Source organism: Oenanthe melanoleuca, chromosome 5 (genome assembly GCF_029582105.1).
Source record: "Oenanthe melanoleuca isolate GR-GAL-2019-014 chromosome 5, OMel1.0, whole genome shotgun sequence".
Taxonomy (NCBI): domain Eukaryota; kingdom Metazoa; phylum Chordata; class Aves; order Passeriformes; family Muscicapidae; genus Oenanthe; species Oenanthe melanoleuca.
Genome location: NC_079339.1, coordinates 10,120,140 through 10,138,825, shown reverse-complemented (window position 1 = coordinate 10,138,825; position 18,686 = coordinate 10,120,140). Strand labels below are relative to the sequence as shown.

At 59.3% G+C, this 18,686-nt stretch overlaps 3 protein-coding genes across 5 annotated transcripts; all 3 read right to left on the bottom strand.

The window, feature by feature from the left end:
* Positions 1-156: 156 nt before the first annotated feature.
* Positions 157-3,156, bottom strand: MTCH2 (mitochondrial carrier 2). The gene is made up of 13 exons (XM_056494155.1): positions 2,976-3,156; positions 2,814-2,898; positions 2,621-2,727; positions 2,457-2,483; positions 2,025-2,078; positions 1,881-1,938; positions 1,750-1,801; positions 1,604-1,663; positions 1,304-1,397; positions 1,150-1,197; positions 822-889; positions 497-572; positions 157-358 (listed from the first exon to the last, which is right to left on the bottom strand). Exons 1-13 carry the CDS (start codon positions 3,060-3,062, stop codon positions 272-274), a joined length of 903 nt encoding a protein of 300 aa, XP_056350130.1. The 5' UTR covers positions 3,063-3,156; the 3' UTR covers positions 157-271.
* AGBL2 (AGBL carboxypeptidase 2) lies at positions 3,139-8,105 on the bottom strand. Its single transcript, XM_056494156.1, has 11 exons — positions 6,860-8,105; positions 6,544-6,699; positions 6,117-6,450; positions 5,276-6,040; positions 5,038-5,200; positions 4,794-4,920; positions 4,607-4,704; positions 4,420-4,529; positions 4,279-4,345; positions 4,083-4,169; positions 3,139-3,974 (listed from the first exon to the last, which is right to left on the bottom strand). Exons 1-11 carry the CDS (start codon positions 7,200-7,202, stop codon positions 3,546-3,548), a joined length of 2,679 nt encoding a protein of 892 aa, XP_056350131.1. The 5' UTR covers positions 7,203-8,105; the 3' UTR covers positions 3,139-3,545.
* Positions 8,106-8,170: 65 nt separating this feature from the next.
* FNBP4 (formin binding protein 4) lies at positions 8,171-18,518 on the bottom strand. Of its 3 annotated transcripts, none has more exons than XM_056494149.1 (16): positions 18,352-18,518; positions 18,112-18,192; positions 17,150-17,286; positions 16,808-17,006; positions 16,566-16,716; positions 16,368-16,488; positions 15,875-16,213; positions 15,577-15,787; positions 13,544-13,662; positions 11,346-11,450; positions 10,930-11,063; positions 9,791-9,972; positions 9,346-9,659; positions 8,722-9,243; positions 8,476-8,633; positions 8,171-8,370 (listed from the first exon to the last, which is right to left on the bottom strand). In XM_056494149.1, the coding sequence occupies exons 1-16, from the start codon at positions 18,473-18,475 to the stop codon at positions 8,280-8,282; spliced, it is 2,988 nt and encodes a 995-aa protein (XP_056350124.1). In that variant the 5' UTR covers positions 18,476-18,518; the 3' UTR covers positions 8,171-8,279. The 3 variants fall into 3 exon arrangements, with proteins under 3 accessions (XP_056350124.1, XP_056350126.1, XP_056350125.1); XM_056494151.1 differs by having other exon boundaries at positions 16,377-16,488; XM_056494150.1 differs by having other exon boundaries at positions 16,368-16,485.
* Between the last annotated feature and the right edge of the window lie 168 nt (positions 18,519-18,686).

Genomic DNA, 18,686 nt, shown 5'->3' with positions numbered 1-18,686 from the left:
AGGTGCCTGAGGTTATCAGGGAATTTCCCCTGTGAAAACAGCCTCAACAGTGTCCGAGGTTGGGAAAATGCTCCTGGATAAATCAGGGAATGCTGGTGGCCAGCCAGCCCCTCTTCCCAGGAAACCCCCATGGACAAAGACTCTCACACCTGCACCTTCAGCTCTCAGCAGGAAATGATTTTTAAAAAACTGTATAGAAATCATCACTCTCCATGATTCTTTGCTTCCAGAGCCTGGCACTGGCTCCACAATCCCATTCCCATCTCCGGAATCAGCGGAACCTCCGCTCCTCCCACACATATCGCTTCCCTGCTGGAACCTTGCGGAAGAACAGGCTGTTCCCTCTGCTCATGTTGCCCTGGAAAGGGAAAATGACCATGGAGGGGTTACACAAGGTCCAGGATGGTCACAAGTTCCAGGGCGGCCTCTCCAAACCCCATGGAGCTCCCACCCAGCTCCTCTCCGTGTCCCACTGCATCCCAGCTTCAGCACTTACCTCCCTGTGCAGCTGGCTCCAGCAATCCAGCCAGGAGGAGTAGGTGGGTGCATAGGGAAGGAGACCCCCAGCCAACCTGGGGAAGGGAGGAAAGACCCACCGGGAATGATTCCCACAGGGAATTATTCCCACCTGGGAATGACCCATTCCCTTTGTGCCTCCACACTGGGTTGAACCCCGAAACGACCCTTTCCCACTTCAAGCAAGGAGGGATCAACCTTGTGGAGCACTGGAAGCACCCTTCCATCTGGGAATTTCGAGAAAGTGGTTCCAGGAGCTGACCCAGGGCAGAGGAACACAGGCGTCAGTGGGATTAGGGACTCACCCGCAGTTGTTCACGGCCATCAGGTTGGAGACCAGGACGAAGGGGTAGGTCAGCATGCTGGCAAAGAACTGCAGGAAAAGTGGGGATCGGTGGGATGCTCCCTCTTCCCTCCACATGGGGAGAACCCCTGGGAGTTTCACCCCAGGGAGGGATCCCACTCCTGCCACCTCCACAGGGTCACACGTGTCCTCCACGGAGCATCCCTTGGCTGTGGGCTGATCTGGCTGATCCCAGCCTGGCTCCATCCCCACCCTGGCAGCCACAGGATTCTGGGAACACATCACTCCCTAGGAAAAAGGATCCACTTCCTGCCCGTGGCTTTACTCACCCCAGTGACCGCCTGGGAGTAGCTCTTCATCTCGGTCATAGTGGAGACCTGAGGGAGGAGCAACAGCACCTGAATCCCCCAAAATGGGGTCATGGCTCCCAGAACAAACCTGGAGCTGCTCCCATCAGCTCCCAGCTCCCGGAGCGGAGCCTACCCCGTTCTCCAGCGCGTATGTGTTGATGAGGTAGGCCAGCATGTTGCACAGCCACAGGGAGAGGATGTCCCCGAGGAGCCGCGGGATGAGGCCGCTGCAAGGGAACAAACAGTGGGAATGTGGGCCGAGGGCTGGGGTCTGACTGAGCTGGGAACAGCTGGTGTGGGACAGGGGTGGTGGGGGAACAGCCATCCCTGGGAGCAGGGATGCTCAGGTGAGCGATTCAAGACACTCCCAAGACTGGGAGCTTCCCACTGATGCGAGCCCCGCTGTGCCCCTCCCTGCCTTCCCGGCACTCACGCGAAGAATCCCAGGATTCCCTCTTCCCGGTAGATTGTGGCGAAGGCGCTTAGTGTCCCACTGGGATAGGGAGGAAGAGGAGTGGTGAGGTCAGGGAGATCCCAGGATCCCGAGGCTACTGGAGCCCCCAGAGCCCCTGACTGTACCTGTACTTGGTCTCACGGCCGATGAACTGCACCATGCAGCGCAGGGTGATCACTGCGGGGACACGGGAGTGACAGGAGTGACAGGAGGCACCTGGCACTGCCCCCGCTCCCCTGGGATGGGGCACACCTACCGTGGAAGGGGTGGGTGATGAGGGTGGCGGCGGAGCGGGCGACCATCTCCCGGGAGGTCTGGGAACAAAGGGAGCATCACCAGGAGGGGCAGGGATGTGACATCCCACTGCCTTCCTCCTCCCCCTCCTGCTGCTGCTCCTCACCTCCTTGAGCACCTGCTCCAGCGAGGACACCGGCTCCTTCTTGCTGGCTCCAGGCTGGAGGGAGAAGGAGTCAGGAGGGGACACTGTCCCCAGGGTGGGGGAGGAGGGAGAGAGGGAAGAGAGAAAGGAGGGAAGGAGAGGAGGAGAAGGAAAGGAGAAACAAAGAGAAAAAGAAGGAGGGAAGGAATGGAGAAGGAAAAATGGAGAGAAGAACAGAATGAAGGAAAGAGGGGAGGAGAAAGAGAAGAGGAGAAGGGAGGAATAGAAGAACAGAGAAATGGAAAGACGGAGAAAGGAGGAGACGGGAAGGAGGGAAGGGAAGGGAAGGGAAGGGAAGGGAAGGGAAGGGAAGGGAAGGGAAGGGAAGGGAAGGGAAGGGAAGGGAAGGGAAGGGAAGGGAAGGGAAGGGAAGGGAAGGACCTCTGCACCTACCTCAGCCTGCTCGGCCTCCTGGTACCTCTGTGGAGCAAAGGGCAGGGTCATCGCAGGGCCAGCACTGCGCGGGGAGCCAGGGGGCCGCGGCGTCCCCCGGTCCCGGCGGCAGAACCGCCGGTTCCCGCAGCGCCCCGGGCCCGGTGCCCCGCCCGCGCCGGTACCTGCAGCACTTTGCTGTGCACCACGGTGCCGATGGCGCTGGAGCACAGGCGGGGGGCGAGGCCTTTGAAGAGTCCCGCTCTGCCGTCCACCTTTACGATGTGCTTGGCTGGGGACAGCGGGGACCGTCAGCCCCGGGGGTCCCCACGGCGGCACCGGGACGGCGCCGGGGCGGCACCACCGGGGCGGACTCACCGTAAGAGAAGAGGCCGGGCAGCTGGTATACCTGGCGGCCGAAGATGTTCCTCCCCAGGGTGGGCGGCAGCGGCTCGTAGCCCACCTGCAGCGGGGACGGGCAGGCTGTAGCCCCGCGCGGCCGATACCGAGCCCGGTACCCCCTCTCAACCCCGCCATTACCTGCACCAGCACCTTCACGTACATGAGCGGCTGCGAGAGCACGGTGAGCCCCGAGCCCAGCAGCACCTGCGAAGCCGCGTCCGCCATGGTGCCGCCCCGGCGTCACGGCACAGAAGGACACGGCCACGGCTGCCGCCGCTTCCGCTTCCGCCTCCCGGTACTTCCGGCGCCGCCGTGACGCACTTCCGGCCGCTGGGGGCGCCCTGGTAGCGCAGCGGCTGCCGTGGAAACGGCGCCGCGGGGGTGTTGCCACGGCAACGCGGCCTGCGGGACTGGGGACACCGTGGGGACATCGGGGGGACAGGGCTGAGGAGACACCAGGACAACAGAGTTAGCGACACCCACATGCCTAGAGCCCAAGGTGACACCATGGTGTTAGGGCTGAGGTGACACCAGGCAACAGAGGTGACACCTTGGTGGCAGGGCCCGAGGTAACACCACAGGCATAGGCTGACACCATGGCGGCTCGGTGTTGGGTGCCAGCAGGATTCTGGCCGGGCTCGGGGACAAAGGGGCCCCTGAGGGGACATCACAATGAGAACAGGCACAGACATGGAGGTGGGAGCGTCTTTACTGCCGAGCACAGGCGCAGCAGCGTGGGGCCACTGCAGGGACAGTGAGGGGCCGTGTCCTGTCCCTGGGCCTGTGCCTGCCCCGCTGCCAGGATGGCCCCAGGATCCTTCCCACTGCTGGATCTCGGGAATAGCCGCTGGTGGCACCACGGTGGCAGGGGCTCAGCGGTGGCTTGCGGTGTGTCACAGCACTTGTGCCACTGTCCAGCTGATGCCTTCTCATGGTGGCACAGCAGCCATTCCCTGCTTCAGTGGGAAGGGCCACTCCAGAGTGAGCTCCAGGCATCTCTCCTGCGATGGCACGAGGGCCATTCCCTGCTCCAGCTGCCCTGGGGAAGGTGACATTGGAGCTGGCTCTGGGCTTTTCTCCTGCCCTGCCACCTCCACTCTGGATACCAGGAAGAACAGGATGCCTGCGAGTCCCAGCCTGGGGGGCAGAGAAGAGGGGTCAGACCCACTTGAGGGGTGGGACAGCACTGGAGACAAGTGTCCCTGCAGGACTATCCTCTTGGAGCCGTAGTGGCTCCAGGCTCACCGGGACGCTGGTGCGGCTCCGGTTGGTTTGGTGCAGGCCATTCCTCACTCTCCGTCTCTGCAGTCGCTTCCTCCTGCGTGGCTCCATCTGTGCCAGGTAGTAAAGTGGCACTAGGACATCTGGACCCTCTGTCACCTTGTTCCAGCCTGGCTCTGTGTCCCTCCCACCTCAAGAGTGGTGGCACACAGGGACTCACCAGCCGATTGGGGCTGTGGAAGTCACCTGGGATCTTGTCAGACGCAGAGCTGTCGGAGCCACTGGTGCTGCAACGAGGAAGAACCATCTGCAGCCCCCAGTGGCACCATGGGGTGACATGGGGTGACAGGGGATGACATACCTGGACTCAAGCTCTGAGGGGGACACATCGCTCCAGCTGCCTCCAGAGCCTGGCTCACGACCCATCTGCCGCTGCAGCAGCGCGTCCGCCTCCACCAGGCACTGCTGGAGCTGAGGAACAGTGCCAGTGTCACGGTGTCACCACGGTCCCACGGCACCAGGGCACCCTGGGCCGGGTGCAAGCCCACCTTGGCGGGTGCAGGGTTGCAGAAGTCGAGCAGGGTGTCACAGAGGAGGCGACCCAGTGACTCCAGGTCCTGCACGCTAAAGTGGGATTTCCTTCCACCTGGAGGGGACAGGGAAGAGGAAACAAGGCAGCTCTCCAACCCAGGACCACCCCCTGGCACCGTCTCCGTGGCTGTGGCAGCCCCTCACCCAGCGTGGAGCCACTGAAAGCCACCTCTAGGGTGTAGCTGTGGGAGACGCCCAGGCGCCACATGGAGACCCGGCCTGTCCGCTCTTTGCTCTTCTGCACCTGGAACTTGCAGCTGGAGAAGGAGAACTGGGGGGTCCCAGCGTCAGAGGGGTCCCAACCCCACAGGGACAGCTCGGGAAGCAGCACAGTGGCTGCATTCCCGCTGTCACCACAGCAGGTGGCTCTGAGGCGTCCATGTCCCACCTTATCGGGGGCGTTTTTGCTCAGCATCAGGGGGAACACGCGCTGGCGCAGCCGAGTCCCGGCGCCATCCCCGCCGGCATCGCAGCCGTACATGAAGACATTGTTCTTCCGGCTGTGCCCGTGGAAGTCGCAGTACAGCACCACCTCCTGCTCCGCCAGCACCCTGCACACATCAGGATATGGCCACCAGCACTGCCACAGGAGCTGCCCCATCCCGCCAGCTCCCCACCTGCCTCACCTCCGCACCATGGCCCGCAGGTGCCACACGCCAGGGAAGGAGCCAGGAAGCGCCATCCCATAAGCCCTGTTGGGATCCTGTCCCGCCAGGGAGCAGCGGGAGTTGCCCACCACCACCCCGTCGGGATTGAGCATGGGCACCACCTTGAAGACGAAGAGGCGGCGCAGGAGCTGCGCGTCCGCGTGGGCGCTGAGCAGGAAATCGAGGAATCCCTTCATGGCCCAGGAGCCACCGCTCTCTCCGGGGTGCACTCGGGCGCTCGCCACCACCACGCGCTTGCCGGCCGTGCCGCCCGGGCCGGTGATAGTCAGCAGGTACACGCGGTTGCCGGCCAGGCTGCGGCACAGCGCCTGCACCGTGCAGAACCGGGAGCGCGCCGGGTCGGCCGCCAGCCCGCGCAGGTAGCGCTGCAGCTCCGAGTAGGTGTAGGGGTAGCCGGCGGCGAAGAAGCAGGTGTCGCCGTCGTGCGGGAAGCGCACCGTCCAGCTGAGCTGGAACAGCGGCGGCTCCCCGGCACTGCCGCGGCAGTAGCGGATGTCGGTCCCCACCCGGCGCCAGCCTATGCCACAGCTCTGGGCATCCTGCTGGGAGTAGAGCAGGGGCCGCAGGCCCTGGCCATAGAGGCTCTTGGGCTTGGCCATGTTGGCGATGGTGAAGCGGTAGAGCGGCTCCTGCCGCATGTTTTGGACACGAAAGTAGAACCACTGTGTGTGTTTGGCTGTGTACAGGTCCGGCCGCAGCATCAGCACATACTCGTAGGGACCCCTGTGTGGAGGGAAGGGCTGTGCTGCAGATCCAGGCCTGGCACAAGAGGCCCTGTGCCCTCCAGCCTCTTTCTTACACCTTGATGGCCTTCTGGAGGTTCCCACTCTCAAAGCGGGACTCGAAGAGCAGCGTGGTGTCCTGTGGACCCTCCAAGGGGGCTGCTGGCGAGGAGAGTGGCCCCGGGGCACCCCCAACCCGAGCACGGGTAAAGCAGGAGCCTTGGAGCGCTGTGGGGAAGCAGGAACCGTGGTGGGGTCTGGGGAGAGCAGAGGCACTCAGGGGTGCTGCCTGTGCTCCGTTACCTGGGCTGCAGTGGTAGACAATGGTGCCCTGCTCCTCACTGAGACTGCACGTGGGTTGCTCTGGGCCCATGGGTGGGCAGAAGGGCTCTGGTTTGGGGGGGACCCACTCTGGGAGAGGGGAGGACACAGAGACAAATGCCATACACACAACAGGGGTCTAGCACAGGGGTGAGGCAGGGGAACAGCTGAGTATTCTCTCACCGATGTGCTCAATTGTCTCCGGGATGACTTCACACTCCACAGGCCAGCGGGGAGCAGGGAAGGAGAATGGAGCCTGTGGCTCTCCTGGAGACATCCAGGGCTTTGTTGAGGGAGCCAGCCTGCCCTGGTGGGGGGCCTGCTCCACCACCCTGGGGGCTGCAAGAGCACTGCAAAGGGCTGGGTGTCTCCAGTGTGGTTGGGGTAGGGGCATCCCCCAAAACCTAGGCAGGGACAGGGAGAGGCCCTCCCCCCACACTTGCTGTGCTGGGAGGACGCTGTGCTGGGGAGCTGTGAGGGGCTGCAGAGTCTCACTCACGGTTTGCCTCGTGCCCAGCACCTCGCTGCCAGCCAGGGCCAGTGTTGCCCATGGTGGATGCCTTGGGATGCTGCCTGGAGCGTTCCCCCAAGGACACAGCAGTCTCTTCCCTGCCCATCTTCTCATCTTGGGGAGAACAGCGCTGCAGCCAGGGGGCAGGAGGGGACACGGCCCAGGGCCAGCAGGGGACACCGCAGAGCGGCCAGGGCTCACCTCGGAAGTAGCCGTAGAAGCGCAGGTGGGTGCGGATGAAGCTGTCATAGGGCTTCAGGACCTGTCCCCCACCAAACCCCCCCGGAGCCCCTTCCCCTCCCCGGGCAGTGCGCTGCCCCGCGGGCTCCATGGCTGTAAGAGCTCCGGGAGACCCGGAACAGCAGTGCCAGTGCTGGGCTGACACATGGTTGCTGAGCTACCATGGGAGTAACGGGGCGGCCCTGGAGCAGAGCTGGGAAAGGAGCCAGATGGATTTCACAGAATCCTTAAGGTTGTAAAAACCCTCTAGTATCATTGAGCCCAACCTGTGACCAATCCCCACCTTGTCACGCAGACCAGAGCACTGAATGCCATGTCCAGTCATTCCTTGGACACCTCCAGGGCTGGGGACTCCACCACATTCCTGAGTAGCCCTTTCTGATTCTTCACACCACTTTATATGAAGAAATTCCTCTGCATGTCCTGGCAGAGCTTGAGGCTGTCCTGTCCCTTGTTCCCTGGCAGCAGAGGCTGACACACCCCCTGGCTTCACCCTTCTGTCAGGGAGTTGTGGAGAGCCAGAATGTCCCCTGAGCCTCCTTTTCTCCAGGCCGAGTCCCTGCAGCTCCTCCTGGTGCTCCAGACCCTTCCCCCACTCCATTCCCTTCTTTAGACAGCCCCTCTCTTGCCATGAGGGCTCCAGATCTGTCCCTAGGGCTGGAGGTGCCCAGCAGTGCCAGAACACGGGACGTGCCTGTGGCCACAGCAGTGCTGGGACAGCCCAGGTGCCGTAGCCTTTTGCCCACCTGGGCTCAGGTTCACTGCTGTCACCAGCACCCCCAGCGCCTTTCCCAGCTCTCCAGCCTCTTCCCCCAGCCTGGAGCATTCCAGAGGGTTTGTGTAACCCAAGTGTAGGACCTGGCACTTGGCCTTTACCCTCACACCTTTAGTATCAGCCCTTCAATCCAGCCCGCCAAGTTTCCTCTGCAGAGCCTTCCTGCCCTCCACAATCCACAAGCCCATCCAATTTGTAATCTTGTAACCTGTGGATTACAGGGGTCAGTCCTGCTCCCCATCCCCATCTACCACCCGCCCTCAGCAGCATCAATGAGATGGCACTTCCCAAACTGCTACGATTTATTGGACAATGGTCAAAGGAACTGTACATCTGTAAAAAAAACAAAACAAAACAAAAAAACCCCAAGAGGTGGGCACGGCACTGCATGCCTCATGTGCTTGAGGCCGTTTTCCTCCGCTTCAGCCGTGAGCGCCAGTCCTCTGGCAGTGCCTCGAAGTTGGCGTTCCTCTCGGCCATGCCACTGCAGGAATAAAGCGGGATGTCAGCACCCAGCCAGCCCTCTCATGGATCCTCCACCTTTGCAAGGGACAAGCAAATGTCCCGGTGCCAGCCCTGGGGTCTGTACCTCATCAGCTGCTGCTGCTTCCACTCCTCAATGCGCCGCTGGGCTGTGGTCTCCCGGTCCTCCTCACTGGAGCTGGAATTCTCCTCCTCATCCAGCTCCCGCTGGATACTCTGCCACTTTTTCACCAGTGACGGCATCTTTGTCTTCCCCTTCTTGCTCTGTGCCACAAAAGTAACAGCGGTGAGCGCAGCTGGAAAGGGAGGAGGGAAGGAATGCTGTCTGTGTGGGACCACCCATCCATCCTACCTTGTCCTTGCGCCCCTTCCTTGGCTTCTCCTTCTCTGGAGGCGGCGGCGCCTTGGGGGTGGGCGGTGGGGGTGTCTGTGGGGGCGGCGGGGGCGGCGGCTGCTCGGCTGCAGTGCCCGTGGCCGGCAGGGCTCCCCGTGCCGGCGCCGGCTGCGCGGTGGCCGGGCTGACGGGCACGGCGCACTCAGAGTATCCCATCATGGAAGGCGCGGCAGGTCCCGTCACACCCAAGTAGCTGGACTGCAGCCCCAGTGCCGTGGGCTGAGGGCCGGCGGGGCCTGGAGCCATGCGGAGGTTGGGGCGTCCCTGGATCTCGTTCTGGAGGCGCTGGCGTGGCCTCAGGGAGGCCAAGGGCACGGCTGATGGCTGGTACTTGCCCGTGGCCATCAGGGGCTGGCTGTAGATGACGGGGCAGCTGCCAATGGTGGCCGTGCGCTGCATCACCCCCGGGCTCATCTCCACTGCTTTCCTCTTCTGTGGCTTGGCCGAGAGCAGTGGGGTTGGGCTTGTATCAACAGCAGCCTGGAAGAGAGTGTTGAGGTGAGTGTTGAGCCAGGAGCACCATTACACACCCATTTCCGAGTCTCACTCTGGAATCATTGGAGCCCTGGCTTCACTGCTCACCTGGCTGCTGCTGGCAGCGGGGCGCACCAGGGACTTCAGGGGAGCATCTTCCTCTGTTCCTGGGGCAGGTGGCTCCTCACCCCCCTCATCTTCCATCTCCACTTCCTGGATCTCCCCATCTTCTCCAGGTGGTGGGGGTGGCGGTGGAGGGGGAGGGGGTGAGTCTGGCGGGGGCGGAGGTGGTGGAGGCATTTCCAAAGGCAAGGGAGGTTGGAGGACGGGGACAGAGGACTGAAGCAGAGTCCAAAACGGAGTGAGCGGCATGAGAGATGTAGCAGGAACTTGGCCTGAGAAGGATTCTTTACAATGGGAGCCTGAAGAATACACATTGACACAGGCTTGAATGCCCAGCCTGCAGTCTGTACCACCTGCTCCTCCACCTTGGAGGGACCACCACGGTGGACTGCCTGCCCCACACCCCCCGCTCTGGGGCCAGAAGCCGTACCTGCGGGGCGCTCGGCCGGCCCCTCGGCGAGCTCTCCTTTGTCTTTGGGAGGTGGCTTTGGAGGACCGTCAGGTTTTCTGTCAACGGCGCCTTGCTGTCCCTCCTCTTCGTCCTCCCCATCGGGGAACTCCCACTGCGACTCTCCCGAGCGCTCGTTAACATAGAAATAGCGTCTATGCTCCCTAGATCACAAGAAAAAGAAGGAGGCTTCAGCTTCCCTTCTCCGCCCCCGACACTCCGAGGCGGGCCTGCCCACGACAGCGGTGCGCTCTCGCAGGGGAGACCCTCGTGCAGCAGGGCTGCCGCTCTCCCACACACAACAAACAACTTTGAGGACAGAGGCAGGAGAGGCCCGAGCCGACTCGCTCAAAGCTATTTGCTATCGCTGGCTGCGGGAACGTCGCCCTGAGCCCCCCGCTCCCAGGGAGGGGAGGGCCGGGAACGCTGGCGACGTCTTGCTAACATTGGGACTTTCAGCACGGCCTTGGCTGAAAGTCGCCCTCCGAGAAGAGGCACCGGGGAACAGCCCAATGGAGGGAAGCGGCTGCCCCCCTACCCCATGGTGCGCAGAGTTTTTTATGATACTCTTGGTGTCAAACACACAGTGAATGCTAGAGAGAGGGAGCGGATCTGGGAGCTGAAAAACAAAAGAGCAAAGATTTCAAACAAAGGAAAATTAATCAAGAAAGCCAAATAGACAAAGAAATGTTTGGGTCTGACCTGCTGGCAGGAGACAGAAATCTTGTTCTTCATTCCGTCGGTGAGTTGAAGTTTGTCCTTTGGAAGAGCTGTTGGTCAGAAGAGTTGATCCAGAGATCCTGCAAAGTTCACAGAGCTCTCGCATGCGCGACCCCCCAGGCCCGCCCTCCACAGCGCTGGACACTCGCGAGAGGGACAACCAGCTCTGTCCGTCAGGGAATCGGCTCCGTTGCAAAGCACTGGGCACTCCGTTTGGATCCTTCAGTTTGGCGGCCGGCCCAAACTCTGCGAGTGCTGGACGTTTCTCTGCCTGCCCAGCACTAACAGAAGCCGCTCTCAGTCTGCCAGAGGGACGGCGCCAGCGTCGTCGGGTGGTTGATGGTCACAAATCATGTCTGAGATGTCAGAGATGAAAGGTGAGAAAGGAGGAGAGCGCGTACCTGTCCCAGTGGCAGGACCAGCCTTTAGGGGTGGCGTTTATTTCGTATTGTTTAAGCTGTTCGGCTGCGTCTTGGAGTTTGCGTTTGAGGTAGTTTCCATTGAGGGCGCCTTCTCGCCAGTCTGCAATGCGGGTCTAGAGGGCAAGAACCGGGGGAAGCCGGTGAGGTGGGCTGCCAGCGGCCCCGGGGGGGACGGGACTCGAGGATCGGGAGGCTCCCTTCCGGCACGGGACGCGGGGGCCAGGAGGAGGAGACCCCGCCTCCGCGCCAAGCCACGCTCTCCCCCCGCCGGGGAAGGGAGGGCCCTGCGCGGCGAGGCGCCACGAGGCTCAGGCAGCACCGGCACGAGTGACGGCGGATTGCATCCGATCCGCTCCGGAACACAGGGCCGGAGCGAGGGGCGAAGGCTTGGTTACCTCTGTCTGCAACAGCAACATGTGGAAGTTGGAGATAGATTGTCTGTTGATGCCCAGGAACTCCAATTTACTAGTCAGAGTATTTGCCAGCTCTCCAATCTGAAACTGCCAGGAGAAAGGGCAGAGTCAAGAGCTGCCCTCTGGGAGCAGCATCGGGTGGCTGTGGCCCTGCGGCTCTTGGGACCACCCACAGCCCCTCAGCCTGGAGGGACCAAGACGTTCCACCCTGGCCCTTTGTGCCTGTCACCCCCTCTGTGAAGCCCCGCTACATCCTGCACCCCAGGGACAGGGTAGTGTGGGTGGCTGGGTGACAGCTCCTCCACGGACTGCGCTTGACTCTGTGCGGAAGGACAGCACGAGCTCAGGTAGCTCCAGCACTTTGGAGTTACAGCACAACCATTGCCACGGCAGATATCTAAGAATGTTTCTCAAATAAATGAGCCAGGATGTAATTCCAGGTTCTGTAAATAATTGCTTTCCAGAGGAACTAGCTCTGGAAAGTACCAGAAAGGGCTAACAGCTCTGGATTTACTCCAGAGCAGAGGCAGCAGCTACATGAAAACTCAGGTCAGCTCATGGCAACCATAGCTACTTAACCCCAGCATCCCATGGGATGGAAACCTCCAATGTGGGGACATGGGGATCCCTGCATCTGTCCCCCTGACTGGAGGCACTGCATGGAAGCAGCCACAAGCCAGAAAGGAACCAGGAACAGGAATGTGTGCAAGTGGCATCACCACTGCTTTAAGGAGGGCTCTACAAATATCTATTTTTAACTTGACTCCTCAGAAGAGACTTTGCAATGCCCACCAAAGCCACCAAGGAAGCATCTGTCTCCAGAGAGAAGATGGGCCAGACAAGCAAGCCCTAGAGAAGACCAAGGCAGGCATATGAATTCCCATGGTAATGTGGCTCTGGAGAAGCCAGGGAACATCCTGGAGCAGGGAGCAGACTTGGGAGCAGTGGCCCCGGCGCAGCTCCTGTAACCAGAGAGATCCCAACCCGATGAGCAAACGGTACTGGTTACCCAGGGAGCCGGCATTCCTCCAACAGCTCTAAGGGAATCCTGCATGGAAAAGCACCATATGGTCCATCACACTGCCCACTGGGACCGGAAGGAGGGGGGACAGCAGAGACGACCTGCGAGTCCAGCCCTGCTACAGGCTTTTATCCTTTCTATTTAAGTAAATTAATTTAAAAATCATGTCTCAAGTGGATGCTGCACTGAGGGAGACTCAGTTTTGGTCTGGGAATGTCATATCTCAAAATCCTTTAAGGAGTTGTTTTATGGGAGAGATGTGGGATTTTTCACAAGGACAACAGGACCTTCCCTTTCTCACCAGAAAAAAATACTTAAGTGGTGGGAAATGAGGACAGGGATGGGCAACTCTCATTGCAGGTTCCACCCAGGCTCCACCATGAGCCGGGTGATTCCCCATCTGCCATAGGGAGGTGACAACTTTTCCTAATGTCACAGAATTACTCCAGAGCCAAATTTTATGCTGCAGGAGATCTCAGGGTAACAAGTGACTAAATGACAAATGGGGACTAAATGACAAATAGCAAAGATCTCCCCTACTGCTCTGTCATACTGCCCTACAGCCTGGAGCTCTGCTATAGATCGTGGAATTGATCCAGTGCAGCCAAAGGAGCAAACCAAGGCTCAGAGAAGAGCTATCAGTAGGATGCTGCAGAAATCCCCAGGGCTTCCCCAGCTTGCATCTAAAAGTAATGCCGGGCGAAGGGCAGAGCGGTACCGTCAGCCTCAAGAAACGGAGAGATTACGGACGAGGAGTCTTCAGCCTGGAAACGGGACGACTGACCGGGCCAGAGACTGGAATATTGTTATTGGTGAAAACAAAGTCAAGATCAAACTGGTTGTTCTCTGTCACAACAACACCCAGGGCTCAGTCTTCGCCCCCCCGCACCCTCCTTTCATTCAAGCCTTTGCTGCTCAATCCTACTGGACACAGGATATTGTCCCAGCCCTGCACAGCCCTTCCTTCACAAGCTGCTCCCGCAGCCACACCGGGCTCTGAGCTTTAAAAGCTTCAGGTGGGCCAAATCCAGAGCCCAAAGCTCTGGTGTTCCCAGGGAAGAGGTGGCTGAGGGATCCAGTGTGTCCCTTGTTCCTGCTGGCAGCTGGAGAACCCATCACATCCCTTATCTCACGGACACGCACCTCTGCCTCTCCATACCTTCAGATCCTGCTCCTCCTCTTCCATTTTTGGAGCCCCTTGTGATTTGGCTTTTTCCTGGGGCTCCTCAGATTCTGCCTCTTTGTCTGAGCTTGGATCAGTTGCTTCCATGCTCGGGGCTGCAGGAGAAGGAAAGACAGGTCAGTCCCAGTCTCACCACCACCCTGGCAGTGCCAGCAGCTGGCTGGATGCTGCCTGGATCCAAAGCCAATGTGGGCAACAGTGGGTGAAGAGCTAGGACCCACCAGAGCCAGTGACAAGACCCTGAAATTAAAAAGGACAGATGGTCACTGCTCTGTGTTTTGGTGGTGGGGATCCTTTGAGAAGGATAACATGGGAAGGGAAGGTTGGAGCCACTACAGTGCAAAGCAGCAATGAGGCAAGGCCTGGAAAATTTGGTATCATGGAAGCAGGCAGAGACTAACCCACAAAATCTGTCACCTTAATAATCTGTCAATAACAGGTACTAGGTAATCAATAAGTTAATTATGAAAGACTGAAAAGGTCCCCAAAAGCTGCCAATACCAGAAGGTTTTGCCTTCAGATGACCAATTCACTGTCAAAGCAATCAATTCCAAAGAAGGAAGTTTGTGACAAAGTGCCACAGGCCTCTGGGGAAAGAAACTCCAATTCTCAGCATGTCCTGATGCTAGAAGACAGGACACTTCCCTAAATCACCCTCCAGCAGCAGGGTGCTCAATTTAAACTGGTTATTTTGGAGTGACAACTTGTTGCTCCCCAGGTTAAGGTACAATCTGGAGCTGCTAGGAAGAGCTGACTTCAGGATTATTTGGAAAGCCCTCAGGCAAAACCATTCATTTTCCTATGCAAAAATGGCATCACTAACTTAATGCCAGTTGTCACCCAGCTCATGCCACTGCCTGAAGCAGAGGTGCCTCAGGGCCACAAGAGCCCTGGGATGGGGCAGTCATCAACTCCCACTCCAGCAGGACACAGCCTGCTGCAGGCAGTTTTGTACTAGTCTTTCCTTGGAATAAAGCAGTTTCATTCAGCCTTCTGTGCTGCAGGCACACAAATCTTGTGCTGGGAAGGGACTGGCACATCCAGATTAAAGAAGACCTGGGGGGACCTTCATGCTCCCCACAGTGCCCTGAGAGGAGGGTGGAGGCTCTGCTCCCAGGGAACAAGAGACAAGACAAAAAAAACCAGCCTTAAATTGTGCAGGGGCGGTTTAAGATGGATATTGGGGAAAATTTCTTAATTGAAAGAGCTGTCTAGCCCTTGCACAGGCTGCCCAGAGATGTGGTAAAGTCCCCATAACTGGAGGAATTTAAAAGCCATGTGGATGTAGCACTTGGGGACATGGGTAAGTGCTGGCCTTGGCAGTGCTGGGGGAACAGCTGGACTCCCATGACCCCAGAGAGCATTTTCAACTTTAAAAGCTCCACAATTCTACAATATGGTAATCCCAGAGCTGGAGAGCACAGAGTGTTCCTTAAAATGCTATAGCTGGTGCACTTTGGGAAGCACAGCTCTGGGGGATCCAACAGAAACATGAGGTGTAGTTGTGTATGACTGATATATCCACACGCACCCTGAGCTGAACCAGCCCCAGAGAAACTGTGGCTGCCTTGCCACAAGGGCTGGAGTTACATTCCCTACACACTGAGTGTGGGGCCCTGGAGTGGCTTCAGTACACTTCAGCTGTCTGGAATTTGGTACCAGGCAGCTCAAAAACTGAACTACAGAAGCAAAAAGTGACAGTTCCCAGTGTGCTGCAGGCTGGATTAGTCACATTGGAGGAATGGGAAGGCAGTGGGATGTGAGGCAGCTGTGTCCCTTCTCCCAGGGATCTCTAAATATGGCATCCTTCTCCTTATGTGGGTAATTAGGATAGGGAAACTGTGGCAGAGGAACAGCTTATCCCAGTGAGGCTGAGCTGTGATACAGCCACCCCTCAGCCTGTCCCCCACCTGGCACACATACCTCATGGCCCTTCCCAGTCTGCTCTGCGGGTCTTCAGGGAAAGGAGACACCCTGCTCCTCCCTCCAAAGGAAGCCTTTCCAATTACCTGCTTCTCCTGCTTCTGGGGTGTCCCGGCCCGTTTTGCTGGAGCTCCGGCTGGCGGACTCTGGGCTGGCAGCTCCCACAAACAGTTTCCATTTGCCTCTCTTGGAGGCCAGCCTGCGGGATGCGTCCTGCGAGGCCGACTGGCTCCCGTCGGAGAGCGGGCTGGAGCCCGAAACGCTGCCGTCACCTTCCTCCAGGGCACGCAGCTCTGCCTGCCAAGACACCACATCCCCGTTTATTCCCAGCAGCACTGTGGCTGTGGGTGTGGCTCTGTTTCTGGGACAAACGTCTCCCCTTACCTTTTTCCTCTCCAGAACCATCTCTAGCTCGAGTGTGTCCTGCTCCTCCTCCTCCTCTGCGCTCTCCCCTGACTGCACCACACTGCACAGATCCTCCTGCCCCGTGTCTTCCAGGGGGTCCCTGCTGGGCTCTGGCTCTTCTGGGGCAGCCGACGCCTCTTCCACTTTTGCCTCCTCTTCCAGAGGCGGCTCAACCTCCTCTTTGCAGATCACTTTCCTCCTCCAGCGCTCCTCTTCCTCCTTCACCACGTCAGGCACGAGTGGGGCCAGGAGAGCCGCAGCCACTCCCTTCCTCTCTTCCTCACTGTTGGAGAGAGCCTGCACTGCTTCATTCACTTCCTGTGGGATGAGCTCTGTGTGAGCATTCTGGCAGCTGCCCGGGAAAGAGCCAATGCTGCCAGGCCCTTCCTAGGGTTGTGAATGGAGTAGAGCACCCCAGCTGCTTCCAAGGAAGCCTATAAGCCCCACAGCAGCCCGAACCCACATGACTGACCTTCTTCACCTCCCGCTTGCTGAGGCCAGTCCCACGGCCAGCGCTGCCTGGGGTCCCCTTCTCCTGAGGGAACGGCTCCGTGGCTGCCACGAAGCTGCCGTTGGTGCCTGCCACGGCGCTGCTGAGGAAGAGGAAAGGGAATGAAGGGTGGGATTGGGGCAACATCCCACAGGGCAACATCCTGGAGGTCCTGCCCACCTGTGCTGGTAATGCTGCAGGCCCTGGACCTGCGTTGCCAAGTACTGTGGCAGCTCCCAGGTCACCTCATTGCTCTGGGTGTTCCAATAGTAGTAGCAGCCGGTGTTCTCATCCCACACCTCCTGCCAGTCGCCCATCTCCAACTCTCCCACTGCCAAGAGGACAAGGACAGCCTATTACTCCCCTGTCCCCAGTGACACCCATTTGTCAGCACCCCCTTTGGAGAGAGGAATGGCGCTCACCTCCAGCCAGCGAGCACTGGGTGTCATACTGCCACTCAGGGGCTGGCGCCGAGCCTGTGCCATTGGCTGTGCCCGATGATGTGCCTGAATCCTTCGGCTCCGGGCGGGGAGGCGTGGGGGGTGGCACGGAGGAGGAGGAGGAAGAGGAGGCAGTGGTGGGCTCAGCGGGCTGTGGAGGGGCTGTGATGGCATCAATCTCCTGTAAAAGCAGAATCCCACCGTGAGCTCCAAATTCCAAGCCAAATCAAAGCACTTACCGGATGAGGACAATGTCTTGGACCATGAAACTCTCCTCCTCCCATCACCCCTTCCTCCCTCTGTCCTCACTGGAGTGGCACTCACAGCCAGGAAGTTTGCCAGGGTGCTGTCGATGTCAGCAGAACTGCTGCCGTTGGCATCCGTGGAACGGGCCGGCTTCTCCGGGGTCTCACCCTCCTCATCATCGCTGTCAGCATAGGCACCCAGCAGGCACAAACCCCCTGGAGAAAGGGAGAGTGAATCCTCAGGGGAATCCTCCTGCTGCCACACGGCACTGCATCCCACCCCCACCCTCTGCTCCGGGTGCCAGAGTCATCCAAGTAGGAACAGCCCCTGTCCAAGTGCCAGGGACAGCCTGGGGGGAACCAGTAATAAAATGCATTTAAGAGCAATCGCCTCTTGGGAAATAACAGCACGATTAAAATAATTAAAATGGAAACAAGTCCAGCCCCAAAGTGAATTATTTAGGTAAGGGTTAACTCTCTTCCCTTTAAAATAATAGTTAAACGTGAGTAGTTACCCTGTGTAAAAAATAGGGGCATATGGAGAGGGGAACAAACATAGTGCCATAAAAAAACCCTATGTTTACCACAAAACCCACCACACTGAGAACTAGAAAACCCACACTCAGCACTTCCAAAAACTATTTGGAACCTCACAGCCTTGCACTTTTAGGACCAAAACCCCATATATACGACCAAAAAAAAAAAAAATCACACAAAGGACCAAACTCATACATTTAGGACCCCCAAGCCTCCACACTCAGTATCAAAAACGGGTAAACTTAGGACAAAAGTCCACTTTTAGGACCTCTCATATTTTGAACTTACAAAAATTCGTGTTTCGGACCCAATAAATTACATATGAGAATCAACACCCCCTCCCCGAAATTTAAAACAAAAAGCCCCATTCATAACCAGAACTCCAACTTTTTTTTATCATTATTGTGCATCGGTGGCCGCAAGCATCCCTAAATCCAGAAATTCTCCCCCTAGTTTTTTAGGAGAGGATGCAGTCGCGTGTCTCAGCCCAGAGCGCTCCCTTACCTGTGGCCTTGACCGCGGCGGGCGCGGGAGGCGGCGGATTGGGCGGGTTGCGGGGCGGCTCCGCCACCGTCTCGGGCTCATCTGCGGGGCAGAAGCGCCAATCACGGGGTGCTCACGCTGGGGCGATCGCGGGGCAGCGCGGATCGGAACCACCCGGGCCCGCTAGGCCGCGCTAGGCCGCACTAGGCCGCGCTCCGCCAACAAAGCGCCCCCCATTCCCACCCGCCTCCTTCACCTTACCCGGCTCGGAGCCCGAGTCGCCCCCCTCGCCCGCGGGTCCCGCCGCCTCATCGCGGCGCGGCGCGGGCGGGGAGAGCTGCAGGATGGGCCGGCGGCCGGGCGCGGCCCGCGCCTTCTTCCCCATGGCGGCGGCGGCGGCGGCGGCTGCGCCTCAGGGCTGGGGCCGCGCGCGCGGCGCGCAGGGGGCGGGATGGTGACGTCACCATAGGGGGCGGGGGCTCCGCAAAACGCGCGCGCTCCCGATGGATGGGGACGAGCCAGAGGACGAGCGGCTCTGTCCTGCCTTATAACACGGTCCTGCCCCTTGATCCTAGGGCCCCACCCCATCCAAGAGC